Source organism: Dermacentor silvarum, chromosome 1 (assembly GCF_013339745.2).
Source record: "Dermacentor silvarum isolate Dsil-2018 chromosome 1, BIME_Dsil_1.4, whole genome shotgun sequence".
Lineage (NCBI taxonomy): Eukaryota > Metazoa > Arthropoda > Arachnida > Ixodida > Ixodidae > Dermacentor > Dermacentor silvarum.
In genome coordinates, this window is record NC_051154.1 from 46,524,608 (window position 1) to 46,540,373 (window position 15,766).

A 15,766-nucleotide genomic window follows, 5' to 3' on the forward strand; every position below is an offset into this window, starting at 1 on the left:
AGCAGTGAAGAGACTTTGTTTCAGTGATTTGTTTGTGTAATATATTTTGCGAAAAGTGGAAAGCCTAGAGAGATCGCGCCGCATAGAAAGATCTGGAAGGTCTAGGCTTCTTTTCATAAGTGTGACACTAGATGTACGAGAGCAGTTAGCCAAAATAAAACGAATGATTCTGAACAGATTCTAAGGTATTAAACTATTAATCAATGACTTTATGTTAGGGTCCCATACAGAAGACACATATTCCATTTTAGTTCGAACGACCGTTCTATACAGAAGTAGTTTAAAGCAACTGGAGCAAGTGAAAAATTACGGCGAAGGGAACCAAGCATGTGATTAGCATTGCTAGATACATGTTCGATATGCATTTTACATGAGAGGTCGCTGCTGATGTGCACACCAGTGCGGTTATTCTTCTCTTTTCATTCCCAGCTTGAATTCTCTGCGCTCACTTAATGGTTCGTAATTTCTGAGACAGTGCTTCCAAAAATACATGGTAAGGCACTAGGCCTCAGTGATACGATGTAGTAGCTGACCGATAATTCAGACAGCTTCGAGGAAATATCGGAAACCTTACAGTGTACTTCTCCAGAATTTGGACTCCGCCTTCACGACCACATGCCAATTTGCCACCACATGCCAGGTTGGCTGAGTAGAGCAGAAAAGCAATATATTGACAAGTCACCAATGCCTCCTCGAAATTGAAAATAACGGCAGTAATGCTTTACCTAGTCGATCTAGTCATAACTGACTCCACCCAACCCACGGCACAAGCCAATTGAACCCGCTAAATAGGCTGAGTTGTGAAGGACAGTATTTGTAGTTTGTTGCTTGAGTTCCACGCATCCAGGTTTGTTTCTTTACATGTTAAAGCGGTCCTGAACCACTTAAAAAAGTCAAGAAATGCACTTGAAGGTAAATTAAACTATTTCAGAAATATTTCGCCGCAGAAAGTTCAATGCGTGCAGCAGAAGCGGAGATATTGGGAATCAAACATACTGTTATCGGTGCTTCCGTCCTTCTCTAATGATTTGCACTGCGAAGGCTATGGAAGAGCAGGGTGTGCCCACAACACTCCACTTACTGAAAGTCACCGTGGCGCACAATTAAAATTTAATTTTGGATGTTCAAGTAGATGCCACTATTTCCGATTTTGGCGCCAACGACGTGCCAAACGCGGTTGTTCTCAGTGAGCCGAAGTGTGATCAGCCAGTGGACTCATCATGGCACCCTGCGGTGGCTGCGGTATCTATGCTATGTAGCAGACAGCAGCTACATGCAACTGCAGTGTTTGCTTTGGGCACGACAAGGTTAGAGTGCACGGTCGCGTTCATATGCTCCTGTCTGGCTGTGCTACATGGTGTGGACCGGCTTTGTTCTGCACCAGCTTGACTGACGAATAGCAGCCAGATCCAACTTGGGCATTTTGAAGCACTATCAATAGCTCATTACGAAGCGAAGTCTGCTAAGGCGTCTAACCAAGAGCGGCCAGAAGTGAGTGCCTGCTGGCAAGCCTGCGTGTGGTCTGACCTTAAGTTTCTCTTGGTTCGAGGCAAGTTGAGTGTTCAAAACTAGTCGAAATTAGCAAGACCCGACTACGATAAGCAGGGTGGCCAATGTTTAATTCCTACGCGGGTGGTTGCGGCTGAGCGTAAGCAGACGATACGGCTTCTTCCGGAAGTAATTATTATCAAAATACAAAAGCAGAATTTCGCTTACTTCAGCTTGTTTATTAAACTGCATCAGTAAATATACCCAGTAACAGTAGGAAGAAGTGCACTGATGCAAACGCCCTTCTTGATTGATGTCAACTATTGGCCTATAGCAGCCGCATCTGGGAATCTGCTATATTACAAAATAAAGCGTCCAGAAAAGAGTGGGGTGCAGGCTTCTGTTGAAAGAGAGCGTTTGAGGGAAAGGTGACTTCACGCTCCACTTGCGAGATCTATGCGCCTCACACGACTGAAAAATTTGGCTGAGATGTTCGCAGCAGCATATGCTATCTGCGGTCTGTTTTTCCACCAAGCCCGAGGGGTGGTTCAGGGCCCCTTTAAATTGCGGCACTGTCTTAGGGGACTTTTTTTTTTAACATCTATTACGAGTCTCAAGTCGCAATCGTCAAGCAGCTTCAAATGACACTAACTCTATCCTCGATGTATCCAATAAAGTGAGGGAACAGCCGGACAGTGATTGTTGCGAAGAAACTCGCATTCATATGGTTGTCAGAGTGCAGTCGGGAATGGAGGTTTGGTGCATTTGGAGACCGTACTTTCATCTGTCTGTTGCAGCAGCCATCACACTGGTCAAAATACCGACTGCCCAGATCATATGCAAGCACATGGCCATGTGTGCAGCAGCATGTTGACCAGCTTTTCTGGCGGGTTGTGGAATGAAGACATTTTCTGGCAAATTCAGTATTTCGGTCTCCATATATTTAGACTAGGCAGTCCCGGTCGATTTCGAATTATCGTCGGCGACTGTATTGAGTGCGACATTCAAAGGGGCTTTCTTTTGTTCGAACTCCATTTTATTCTAGTAATTTTCCAGTCCACATGAAGTTTAAGATTACAAAGTTCCGCTGTAGTGTCAAATAAAAAGTGCTGCTATATTTTGATATTTTAATGCAAAAACACAGGTTATTTACCATTTTTTACAATGCTAGTGGTACAGATAATTTGTTTGCAGACTTTTTTCTTTATGTTCTTGTTCAGTGTGAACTTCAATTTTATTATGGTTGTGGCCACAGTCTAATATGTGTCGCGCGTTGTCGTTATGCTCACACTTTGGTCTGCGTTGTACAAATTCAGCTCTGTGCTTGGTGCTTTTTTCTTACATGTGAGCTTAACTTGTTCAGTCCAGTAAGCACAACGTCTGTGACTATTAGTGCACTAACACACGCGTCAGCGAACTAACCGCTCATTTCCCTTCTTTCCTTCGCTCCTCTCTCTCCGAGTCATGTTTGTGTTCCCTCTTCCCATTCCCCCGGTGTAGGGTAGCCAACTGGACATTATTCTGGTTAACCTCCCCGCCTTCTGCCTTTCTCTTGCTTCCATCTTCCAGTAAGCACACAGACGAACTTGGTAGGCACTCTTATTGCAATTATTTTCTGGTTGCCCACGGACCCAATGCTGTTTCTACGGACCGTAGTTTTGTGCATGTTCTCTGGCCCAATTGCCGATGATCCACTCTGAGCAGCAACTTCTCATGATGGTTTGCGACTCGCCACTACGCTGGCCAACAGCAAATTTTCATCATGGTTGTACTGCCTGGGCTGTTAGGCCTAATGTGCACTGCTTCACCAAGTTTCGGTGACCAAAAGTTGCGGCGTGGTTCTGAGTTGATCTAGTCGCAGTGACTGTACGGCTCTCAAAAAGCCAAGAAAACCACGTCGTCAATGAAGGCAAGAGTTAGAACAATCTGAAAAGGTGAACTACCTTCACTGCCGGCATATTTTTTTTACATTTTGTGAGACGATCATGTCAAAAAAATTGAGCAAGACACTGTATGGCATCTGAAACTTCAGTCGCTGTAATACACTGGTTCCGTGGAAGAGGTAGTAGTGCTGTGCAGGGATGCTAGAATCATGGAACTTGTCTGAGCAATTGGTTGGCGACTAAACAAAGTTGCCTTTGACTTGCCTTACCTGTGAGCCGGCTTGTTGACACTGTGACTTGCTTGCTGAAACTGTCCTTATGCGTGTTTTTTTTTTTTTAATCGATATTCGATTTTTTCCATGACTTCAAAATTTTTGAATACTGAAATTCAAACCAAATAGCATAATATTCGATTGAATATTCAAGAACACCAAATATTTGCACAATCCTAATTTCTCACATTCCTTGGCACCTTCAGTAAAGCACACCTGACTGAATTTATGAATTTTATTTTTTGTACCTCAAAGGTCTCAATGCAGAGCATAACATAAAACATTAGTAATGGCCATAAGTATGCCAGTTGTCGGGGGCATGACCAGGTGTTTTTCATTTGCGGGGCTGAATTGGTGCTGATGTATTATCAAAGTGATGTCGACAGGAAAGTCGTTTTAGTCCTGAGAAGTAGATAGGATAAATGACTTGATACTATATGCATACCTGTCAACTCTTCCGAATTTTCCGCAAGTGTACGAATTTGGACCTGTGTTACGATTTTACGAATGTTGGCTCAATTTTTACGAAAAAGTGATATATTCGCGAATTTTTAATTTCTAATAAAGTCACACTGTTGCTGGTGGGCGGGGGCGCCACTTACATAGGGGCGCATAGAGATGGGTGTGTGCGCCGTAACCTTTATTGTCTGCAGAGTAAGGACATTTTTCACTCTGTGACGTTGCCTTCGTCATCGGGTCGTTGGACGAGCTGACGACGGCCGAAAGTCACTGGTTATCGTTACTCTCAACATAGAGACCCACCTGTACGTAAGTGGTGCCCCCAGAGAGGACGGTGATTTCGGGTCGATGCGGCAGGCAAAGTTTCTGTATTGGAGGCTGTGGCTTGTCGTCTCGCCTGTCACTTTTACTAGGCTTTTTTCGCGATTATGACCGGTATTGTGGGCCTTGCTTTTTTCTTTGTGCCACGTGCTGCTGTATCAGGCGCAGTGCGACTCCGGCACTCCGGTGTTTCGTAGCCGTAGCAGCTGCGAAGTGTGATGGCATGCTCGAAGCCTCCTCAATACTAGACTATCAGTACTTCCAAGTGTGTTTGAAGTCGTACTCCTCCGCAGAATTCCCGTGCCCCCCCCCCCCCCCCCCCCCCCCCCCCCCCCCTTTGGTCGCAAGTTTACGAATTTGAAAGTCTTGAGGTTGGCAGGTATGCTATATGTCTATGCTAGCACATGGAGGATAAATGCTGTTTTGTTGCTTGCAGTGTCATATGCAATACAAGTTTGATGACATTATGCAAAATTTGTTGAAAGGGCAGACAAGCTATCATCGGAAGGTGCAGTTTTCAGATAATTCTAGAATGGTAAATGAATTAGGTAGGTGAGGATGAAAAATTAAACTATCATATTTAAGCTTTGGTCCGGCAAGTGTTATGTAGGGAAGCTGCTTGACAAAAGGTGGTGCTTAAATAGGCTACAGCGTAAGTAGTCTGTTTCACCATGCCTACAAATTTGGACTCCGTACGATAAAACAAGAATAGTTTAGGTATCATAATAAAGTGGGAGTGTACCTGGAAAAGCCACCACATAAGCCACTTGCGGGGCCTGCCTGCCATTATGCAGTAGTTGCAAGAACAAAAATATAATGGAAAGTTTTTTGACTGCACACTTGTGCCACCAGCAACCGCCTAGATATGTCTTCATATGTTTTATTCTGACACTATACAGGTAATGTGAGCAATGTGTTTAGGCACATGCAATATATTTTACTGTATTTTCTCTGGTTATTCTAATTTGGGGCATAAACTTGCCATTTACATACATCCTACTGGCATTTCTGGCAACAGACTGGATGTCACTTTTTTGTGATAGGATGCACACTTGCCAGGTTAAATCAAAACAAAAAATATGTCACTTTGTAAAAGTAGAAACTGGGTTTGTCTCGACAGTGGAAGCTGCTAAGAAGCACCTTGAGTGGGTTCTTCTGGAGACGTTGTGAAGGCCATTCTTTAAGAACAATCTCTTCATGATGAAGCTTTAATACATTTGAGTGCTTGATTGCCTAAGATCCAATATATCCAGAGTCTGCCACAGTAGCTTTGTGATGGGCTTCTGCCCTATACTGTGCTCCATTGTTAACATGCCAGTTCGTTTCAATTGTAGCCGAAGGTAGGGGCATGCACATCTCCTTGGGGCATTGTGCAAGTTTTTTTTCCTCCTTCAGATTTTGTGTTCAGTAATAGCAAAAAGGGAGTATACGAAGAAGTCTTACGAAAGTTTTTGTAAGTTTTTCATTACATTTGCAAGTGCTATTTTCAAGAAATAAAAGTCCTTATAAAAAGAAAATTGTTGAATGTAAGAAATGTCTTTCGTGCTTTTGTCTTTCGAAATGTCTTTCGAAAGTCATGTAACCAGTCTTCAGGAATGTCTCATTTTAAACTTTTTGTGTCTTTTCTCTGTTCATAGGAGAGTGCTCCTGAGCCAGATGGTTTGGGATCTCATCAGAGCAAGTCAGATGAAGACCTTGATGATAATGCAATTGCTGGCACAGAACCAGCTCTTAAAGAAGGCCCGACAGCACAGCAAGCAGTTGGAGGATTGTAGCATAGCCCTTGTCATTCTTATCCTCAAGTGCCACACTACTGCAGTTTGTTCTTTGTGCACAGTTTCCTGGAAGTGCTCTGCTTTTGTGTCATTAGACACTTGTTGTCATACTTTTATCTCAGTTCACTGAGGTCTTTTTAAAAGAGATGTCAATAATGGCATTACAGAGCAGAGATCTGTTTGCAATACGTGGGATGCACTTTTGTGGGTAAAGAAGCAATGTTTTTCTAGTTCTTGTAGAGAAATAATGTTTTATTCTTTACTTGGTAAATAGCAGCTTGGCAAGTGTTGCAATTTAAAAAATAATAATAATGTAAAGGCTTTTAATAAATGGCATTTTGTTCCTGTTATGGAGATTATTGCATTGTAAAGGTAGCAGTTGCACATAATTTTGAGTGTGTAAATGTGAGCAAGATGCCAAATTGTGGTGTAATTAACTCTTTCCTTGCCACAGCGAAAGGTGCCGTAAGTTAAAGTTATTATTTGAAGAAATGCTATTTGCAGTGTATTCCATTGTATGTCATGAGTTATGTAGCTTGGTGCATTGGTACATTTAACTTGAGTGGAATCCATTGAAATGAAGGCTAAAAAGCAAAGGAACAATCAAATGGAACAACTGCCTGTACATTACTAAATTTTTTGCTTATCGAAAAGAGAGCAGTCTCCAAAGGAAAAGGAGGATGCGGAAGCATCAAAAGCCTCAAGTATTGGCACAGCAGTATCAGGATTTGGAGTCTCATTTGATAACGGAATACATTCACACATTCAATTTCATAATTTGTAATCTAGTGTTGCTCTGATTTTCCACCGTTCTTAGTTCCGCCTTCACCTACTCTAGACCTTTTTAGAAACATGCAGTGCCATGCTCTTCCCTGGTGGTGTCGTTTGGTATGAGGGTGCACTGGGCAGCTGCCGGGAAGCTGCAGCGACTGCGAAGGCATCCTGAAAATCTCTTCTCTCAAAATTTTTACATTTCTTTCAGTCACGAAGTCTCCATATGGAGGTGCGACTTTCTTTGTTGCCTTTTTATTTTTTTATTTCATTTATTTATTTTTAATTATTTTTTTCATTTAAAAGTGAAGGAGTCATGCTGTACACTGGTGCGACTCATGTTAGAGACACAAATAAACTTAATTAGCGCTAACTGATATGAAGGGCCAAAACACTACTCAAGAAAGAGGTGTTTCAAGATGAACGCCTCCACATTTTACGGAAGCTCTGGTAAATTCCCATTCAAATTTCTATTTTACCGCTGCATCAAACATTCAGAACAGTTAAAGACCCCTGCTTTATGTTGAGGAAGAGCTACATTTTATGAAAAGTAGTTGCTGAACAGTTTTGACCCTGTTTTGATTTGCGTCTCCATACAGAGACGTCGTGACTTACTCTTTCTTTACCACACTGGCGACCCACAAGCACCGCATGAAAATGTAGAACTACCTATGCTTTTATGGAATTCTTGTGCCACTAGTTCACTGTCGAAGAAATAAATTTTTTTTTTCCTGAGTATTCTTTTTATTTTTGAGTGGCAGCAATTTTTTAAATGTGGAAGAAAGATCGCCATACGCACTGCTTGATTTTGAAGATGGTAGACACTCTTGTTGCCGGACCATCGAGTCAATGACGTCGGTCTGGCAATTATGTTGCATCCTCGAGTGGTTGTCTGGATATTAGTGACTCCTAGTTTCATGCCAGATCAATAGAGTGTCGTTCGGGCGATTAACTTCTTTTCTTGGGGCGGAGACTAGACGTTTATAGCATAGTGTACACTATACGCTATAGTACACCGTACGCTAAGTAGTGCACATTTATTACAGTTCTAGTTGGCCTGCGAGATCTTCTGATCTCAGAGGCCATATGCCATCGTCACGCCTATTTCTCGACTTACCGACAGGTGGCACTGACATCTCGCAGGTTTCCCTCGTTAGGCTTCGTCTCGTTCGAAACGAGAAGCGATCTCGAAAACTACTAGGTTATCCATAATACATTGTCATTGAAGTGGCCTGAGACTAAGTGAAAGCCGTTTATGCAGTCATTTGCTACGAACGAAGTTAATTCTACAAAAGCAACGCCAAATTCAATTCAAATCGGGCAGCGGGGACCACTGCCATGTTTACGTAAGCTATCTAAACCACGCAAAGACGGTGACACTAAATCTGAGAAATAGTGTGTGTACGCTATATGTTTTGGGTCATTTAGCATTCTGTGCATGTGCAGTGACGATCCACTATTTTATAGCGTACGCAATGGTATAGTGTACGCTAAACTAAAACTGTCAAGTCTGTACATTGTATTGATGCATGTATGTGCCGAAGCATATACATTGTCACTGTTGCAAACTTTTTTTGACATGTATCTGCAAGGTGCGAATGCAACATGCACAAAAGCAAATCCACAAGAACCCAGCAAAAAGCTAAACAAGGAGGCAGCGCTCCCATTAACAAATGGTGCAACAGTGTTGATAATATGGCTTTTTGAGGGTCACAGCATGATGACTGAGTACTTGCACATCTGTGAGAAAATCCAGGACTCCAGAGCGCTTGCTGACCTGGAACAGCAGGAAAAAAAAAGACCATATGATGCCTGCACTTGCTGCAATGACCATGCAAACAAATTGCGGTAGCAGACGAAAGCAGAGCCGATGAGCTTTCATTCGGGCTCCTCAGCATCGGCTTCTAGAGGTACACGCAATTTTCTGGAAAGGTCCATTGACACATGAATACAAAGTGGCTGGCACATACAATTGCAACAGTGAAACAGGAAGTGTCCCTCTGTACACCTGTCTGCCCATCCTGTTTGGTTCTCCGCTTTGTCTAAGTTATCATTTTGCTAGATTCCGCTCAAGGCAACATAGTTTGTCTGTTGTGCCATATTGGTTTCACACCAAGTTTGAGCAGTTTTTGACGGAAACTGTCATCGCCAATATGGCGGTGCCAAGCCTGCCCACTTCAGGTCAATTGGGCGGCCGTTTTTCACCCATTGGCCCCTTACGGGACGTCAATGGAGCTGTATATTTTCGCTGCCCTTCATTTCACCTTGGCAGCAAAGTTCGGGCATTATCTCTGTGGTCTCCTTGAGCTTAGTTCTCGATATCAGGGCTTGAGGACCATGCTTATGGGACACAGTAGGCAGCTGGTCATGTCACTTTCTTGGATTGGCATGGCATCAGGCAGCATACATTCTTTGTTTGTGGTAGATCGCGCCTTGAAACGTTTAAAACACAAAAACTCCTGGAGAAAGGAAGTGTTCTGTTATACGAGACTCTATGCTCCCTGCTGCATGTAGCAGAATAATGTTTTGATGCATGCTCACACCAGCATTGTCTACAGATTTGGAACCTTCTTACTGTGTTCAAAGTGTTTCATTGCCCCTTCAAATGAAAAATCTGGCTGTTCACACAGGCAGGTCTTAAGACAGAAGTGATTGGATGATGATGCTTGCTGCTAGCTGCCAAGTCAGTGCTGAATGCATGCGGAAAACGATTGATTGAATTTATCGATTTCCTTAGCTGTGGCAAGAAAAGGGTTGATCTTCTTGTGTGCTTAGTAAAAGTTGTTACTGTGCTCTCTATTTGCTTTCACATGCCACCTTTTGAAGCCAAGGAAGTGGTTCAATGTATGGAAAGTCTGTTTTTTGGTGTTGACATTAAGATACGCTTCTTATTGTCTTGAGTGAGTGCATTGTTAAAACATAACCTAGTGAACCTTTGCTGTGTTTTGCACCTATGCACTAGAATGCCTTGATAGGAATGGTTATATTTGTATTCCTGAAAATTTATTTGTAACAAAATTATTACAGCGCAAGACAGGGGTAATTGGAGATCGCAGGGAGAGGCCTTCATCCTGCAGTGGACATAGAGGCTGATGATGATGATGATTACAGGAAATGAGTTGCTTGCTCTACACATTTTAACCCTTTCGCTACCACGAGAAAGTCTTAAAATTTTACTGGATTTATTGGTGGCTTTTTTATCAGTACCTAGAGTTTTTTGTGCTTGTAAAATCAGCATTGTGCCATTTTTAAAACGCACTTTTGTCTCTTTGTTGTCATGGCCTCAAGAGAAGGCAAGTGTTGGCACTTGGACATTTATGCACTGTGTTACGCTCATGTTTTCTTTTGGTGGTGTCCATCATCTTATTAGAAGTGAATTCAGATTGCTCTACGACTCGCTAATGGAAAATGTTTTTTGGTAGTGTTTGGTATGTCAGCCCAAAGCCCTCTTGTCAGCAGCATCCAGTAGTGCTACCTGGCCTGGATGCACTGCCTTGAGATTGAGTCTTCTCTTCTACCTGAGACATTTCACTCTGGGAACCAAACTGTGCTCCTTGTAATAACTATGTTTATACTAATAGTTTCACATGCTGCCATTTCTGTCGCTGTAACCAGAAAAATACAGGAGAAAGCCAGCACACAAAATGCCATCAAATGGAAACCCTGCCACCACCTCGCATCAGCAACTGCAATTAGAAGCATATTGACAAAATCAGCATCTTATTATTGACACTTATGTGATGAGTGGGCATTGAAAAAGTGGTATGGAAAGGGTTAAAGTGTGTAATCTCGGATCAAAACTATATACAGTGTAATCTTATTGATACGATCTTCATGGGAACTGGAAAATTAAAGTGTATCATCCGAAAATCGTGGTATCCAACGTATTATCCTACAAAATCATATCAGGAAAAGAAGAAAAAAAAAAAGCATCCCGAAGAACGTATTACGCAGAATCGTATCAACGATGTTCCTCTGTACACCTATTACCTCTCTATGTAGATTTACAATCGTTATTCGGGCTTAAAAAATCCTTGAATTTCACTTTCTGGTATGCTTAGCAAATCTTGTTTGGGCATCTGGATGCAATCCAAAAATCAAGGCAATTCAGTCTTTTTATCAGCTTTGTGGTGGTGTCATGGTTGTTGGTAATTCACATGCTAAGCATTCTCGTATTGCCTTCTCCTTCATGTGCAACTAAAGAAAAGCCAGCATTCTTATTTTCCAGCTGTCAAACATAATGTTGCTTTAAATCTGCTGTCTGTGCATTTGAGCGCGTGTGCTCAAAGAGAGCACTGTTAATGAGACAACAAAGAATATCGAAATTGCAGCAGCAACCTGCTTGCTAAAATAGGATAAATTGTGTACCACATCACCCCTGGGTGTAAAGCATATTCTACATTCTTTTGTTCGAGAAGAAGAAATATTTCTGCTCTTTGGTTATGTGACCTGATTGAACCACCAAGGACCATAATTAAATCATGGGTTGGGTTCCAGTAACTATTATTTTGTTTGTCTTTTTTCATTAAAATAGGAATATGAGGCATGTGTTTTAACTCTCCGTCCATGCTTTTTGTTTTCTGCATTAGCAGACTAACACAGGCGACACTTTCTGTAACAAATGAATGCACTTGTTGGGGCAAGGATGCATGTGTGAATAATGCAGCATTTCTGTGTTGAATTGTGCCACTGATGCACACATCTGTAAACATAGCACAGTCATATGCACGAAGACTTTTCTTGCTTTGAAACATCATATCTTTATTGGGCCTGCTTTTTGTTAGATTGAAGACCGTCATTATCATGATGGGATCACTGACATGAACATGATAGTTTGTGCACAAATGCTTGTGTTTCCACTTATTTACAGGTACTTCAACCAAGTGCAGTTGCTGTCTCATTAAAATGAGAATAAAATGTGCTTGTTTTTGGAGAGGAAGTTCAGAATGAAGGACAGCTTCTCGCCTGTCCATCTTTGTTTAGCAGCTAGGCAAATGAGCCTAGCCATTGTTTAGGAACACCTGGCTTGTCTGTTCAGATCAAAGCAGATTTCACAAAAAGCAGTGCCTTTGAGAGCTACTGCTTGGCACACCCGAGATAGTGCCGCTGTAAGAAACTGTATTTTAACTTCCATCTTTACTGGATATGACATGAATTTGCTCAAGTCTAGATTACGGCTAGTGACCACCAAGGCAATTGTACCATCTTTTGGATGATTTTCAAGTTCCTCATGCTCATAGCTAGAGTGTATACAATGTGCCAATATGAAAGGGAACACCAGATTTCTGTTTAAATTAAAGTGATTTTTCTTGTTCCTGCACTGAAATATGTTCCATATGGTGGAATTATTCAGTGCGAGAAATTACACAGTAAATAGCATTGACTGAGGCATGCACTTCCATATTTACAGGAATAGCTGTTTAAAAACAGATTGTTTCCTTTCATAGTGGTGCAGTGTGTACATGTAGCCCTGCAACATATCTATGGTCGCCAGCAATAGTTTAACCCTAGAGTATATACTATAGAGACTGCTAATCTCAAAGAGCAGACCACTTCTGGGAAGTGACAGAGTAGCGACCACAGTACCATTATAGGGCTGCGTATCCTCTCTGGCTATGAGTCTTCTAATATGGTGCTCTAAAGTGGCAATGTTCACTGGTAGCCCTTAAGGAAACTGTTTCAAGTTAACCATAATTAGCGCTAAAAGCTTATTTCCCTCACCTTCATATTACATCCCAGTCCTTAATAGAAATAATCAAAAATTTAGTTTATGGTTCATTTGAGAGCATTTAAGGCAGTCTTAGGGAATTGTAACTTTCATTGGTGGTGTCCTCATTTCATGGCCTGATACTCTCACCATTTTGACAGCACTGCCATGTTTGCTTTCATGCCTGTGGCTCTTGTTTTGTCACTGTGATTTTTACACTGTGCTTGATGTACGTTTTGCACGGTGAGCTAAAATCCAAAATCCTGTAGTTGTAACCCTGAGCATGGCTCAGAATGGCCAGAAGATATGGCATGTAGGTTGTGTCATGCCATGGTTGCCTTTGTTAACAGTACTATGATGCAGGGCATGAGAAAGTGATAATTTCCATTGTAGAAAAGGCATCAAGAGCTTTTTCTTTTTTTTTTTTTTTATTGTTTCTGCATTTTGTGTAAAGTAATATTTGTAGATTCGTCGAATGTGTTTCTAACTTTAGTGCCAACAGGTGGTTAGAACTGTACTGTGGGTAATAAAGTGCATGCAACAGATTGATATTGTTTATGCATGGGACATGCATGAATAATGGCAGCTTTGGCATCGAGTCATTTCTTAGTTTGTGGGACTGGGATATGCTTTAAGCTGCTTTAAGATATGAACTGTGCATATCAAGTTCTAATTTCTTACTTTATTCTGATTATTGGCCAGTTACCTAGCTCTACTGTTTGCTGTCATAATTTTGTAATGGCTAGAAATCTATGCTCTTACTTTTTCTTATAGAAGACTTTTTGAGAACTCATATGTGCAGTTAAGATAATCCTTCACAACTTCACACTATTTGAAAATGCTGTTGTGCAGCATAATCAACCATGGCAACAGCTTGGGTCGTGTTCTGTAAAATGGGCTGTTCATGTCCGACCATTCTACTTAATCCTGATGCTCTTTGTAGCTTGAAGACACACACAAGAAGGCTTCTTGCGTTTCCTGATATATCTTAATACTGGCAGGTCTTTTCTAATCTTGACCTAGTGCTTATTTGCCGATAATTTACCAACTATGCTGCCTTTCAGGAAGATAACTCATGCAACATATCCTACTGAGAATGTATTGCTAAATGAATTTATAGTGAACAATTTACTGTGCTATAACAGGCAATAGCAGCAATGTGTGTACATTATGCTTCAGTGTGGCTGAAAACATTCAAAACATATAGGGTGACTTGTAGCTAGGTTAGTTGCTTGTTCATTGTATGAAAGGATCTGTGAACAAATGAACATGTGTTCATCTCCTGTTTGGTTTTTGTAAATTTGTTTGCCGATCCTTTCACACACCGTAAATGTGCATTGTAAATGTGCATTTGGAATGTTGTGCTTTTGGTGAATAAGTTATACGGCTTTTGCTGACGTTCAGGTTATTCCCTTTTGGGAGTTTAAGAAAGCAACTTTCTTTTAATGCCTGATGCATTACCAAATAAATGTTACTCAATATTTTTTAAAGATATAAACATTGTTCATATGGCTTCTGCTAGGCAGATACCATTTGCTACTAAGATATATGAACCACAAAATTTTTCGTAATGATTACCTACCTGTATATGATAATTCTAAATAGGGCTTCACAGGGTTGTATTACAGTGGAGGTTTTGAATTGAAATCATACCTATACTAGTAAGGCAATTTTAGATATGAAGTTGCAGTGTAAATTTCTCAGCTTTAAGCCACAAGGGCTCCTCTTCATATGTGATTTCCATTCCCGTGCTTGAACTAACTAGAAGTGTAGACTTGTTGAACAAAATTGTTTAACATTTTATGATGGTAAACTGGGGATCTCAACCTTGTCTACCTCCAAAGTGAGGCCATTTGGTGTCTTCCTGTCTGTGTGTTTGTCAGGCATGTTTACTCTGTAACATTGTTGTGTGCCTTGGAGTATAGCTACGTGTTAAAGCCACAGTGGGACGTTGCAGTTAAATATTTCAAAAGATAGTGGATTTCTTTTTTTTTTTTATGTCTGAAGCTGTAGTTGCAGTACAGAGCAATTTTAAATGGTAATGATAGCAATTGAAGGTCCGACCAACTTTCACTACTGCAACAGAACTTGATGGCTGATTGTTGGCATCCCAACTTTGTTACTACAGCTGCAAAGAGTTGCCAAACGTAACAAATGTCTGTGGACTGCTTTGTGCAAGCTTTTTTTCGTGTGTGTTATGTTTGGAGGGTGGAAGCAGTTTGTATGCGTGTAATTTATTCTTGCGTGATTGATTTTACTGCATCTTTCTTTTTAGTCCCTGCTCGTGTGGTAAGCAACTTTTTATATTTGCATGTGGAGCTATCGACGTGACAAGTAGTTTTTTACCTTGCTTGTTGGTGTGGCAAGTAGTTTTATACTTCACTTAATATTTTTATCTTATGTACATAATGGATGTGTGTAGCAGCAGTAACTATTAACAGTACTTTTATGAAAAACATGACACCTAGATTTTGCTATGTATTTCACAATGAAATTTTTGCTGTGTCAGAAGGTAAATAAAAATTATGGATTACACTGTGTGATGTGTGAATTACTAGACTACTTATTGGCTGGCATTACAAAATGCTGTATCGCATACAGGGACAAGGGCGACCATAAATTTCGTCCTCTAAACAAACAGAAAAAGAAAAAAAGTTGTCGTAGTTTCACCTGAAAGGCGAAGCATCAATTGCGATAGCAAATTTGAAGAGAGCTATACGGAGTAATGATAGCAGCTTTATCAGCTGTATAAACTTGGACATGCAGCAGCACCGGCAACACGCAGAACTGTTGTCGACGCCGTCGGCGTTTTGCCCGCATTCGCTCAAAATGCGTGCGGCGTTAGTGACTGTTGCCGGAGCCTCTGATATAAATAGGCACTTGGTGCCGCAGCTAAACGTCACCTCCCTTCCCCCCCCCCCCCCCCCTCCCCACGGCCTGTCGCGCGTCGGAAGAAGGCACATTTGCTCTACATATATGGTGATTGTAGAGGAGGAAAGAGACGCCTACTTCTGCAGCCCTTAAGGGAGCACAGCGCGGAACGCGCGTTTGTTCTCCGCCGTGCGTTCACTCCCCGTGAAAGCGCGCGTC

The 15,766-nt window shown here is 41.5% G+C and overlaps 1 protein-coding gene across 10 annotated transcripts in view; it reads left to right on the plus strand.

Annotated features, from left to right (window-relative positions):
• The window catches only part of LOC119462122 (protein CASC3-like), a 103,769-nt gene that overhangs the window by 65,047 nt on the left and 22,956 nt on the right, over positions 1 to 15,766 (plus strand). Inside the window, exon 10 of one of the 10 annotated variants that reach the window (XM_037723503.2) lies at positions 6,061 to 15,202. The exons of the other annotated variants lie outside the window; for them this stretch is intronic. Within the exon in view, the coding sequence (XP_037579431.1) occupies positions 6,061 to 6,198 (138 nt within the window). The 3' untranslated portion in view covers positions 6,199 to 15,202. Of the gene's footprint in view, positions 1 to 6,060; positions 15,203 to 15,766 lie in introns of those variants that run through there. 10 annotated transcript variants of the gene reach the window in all.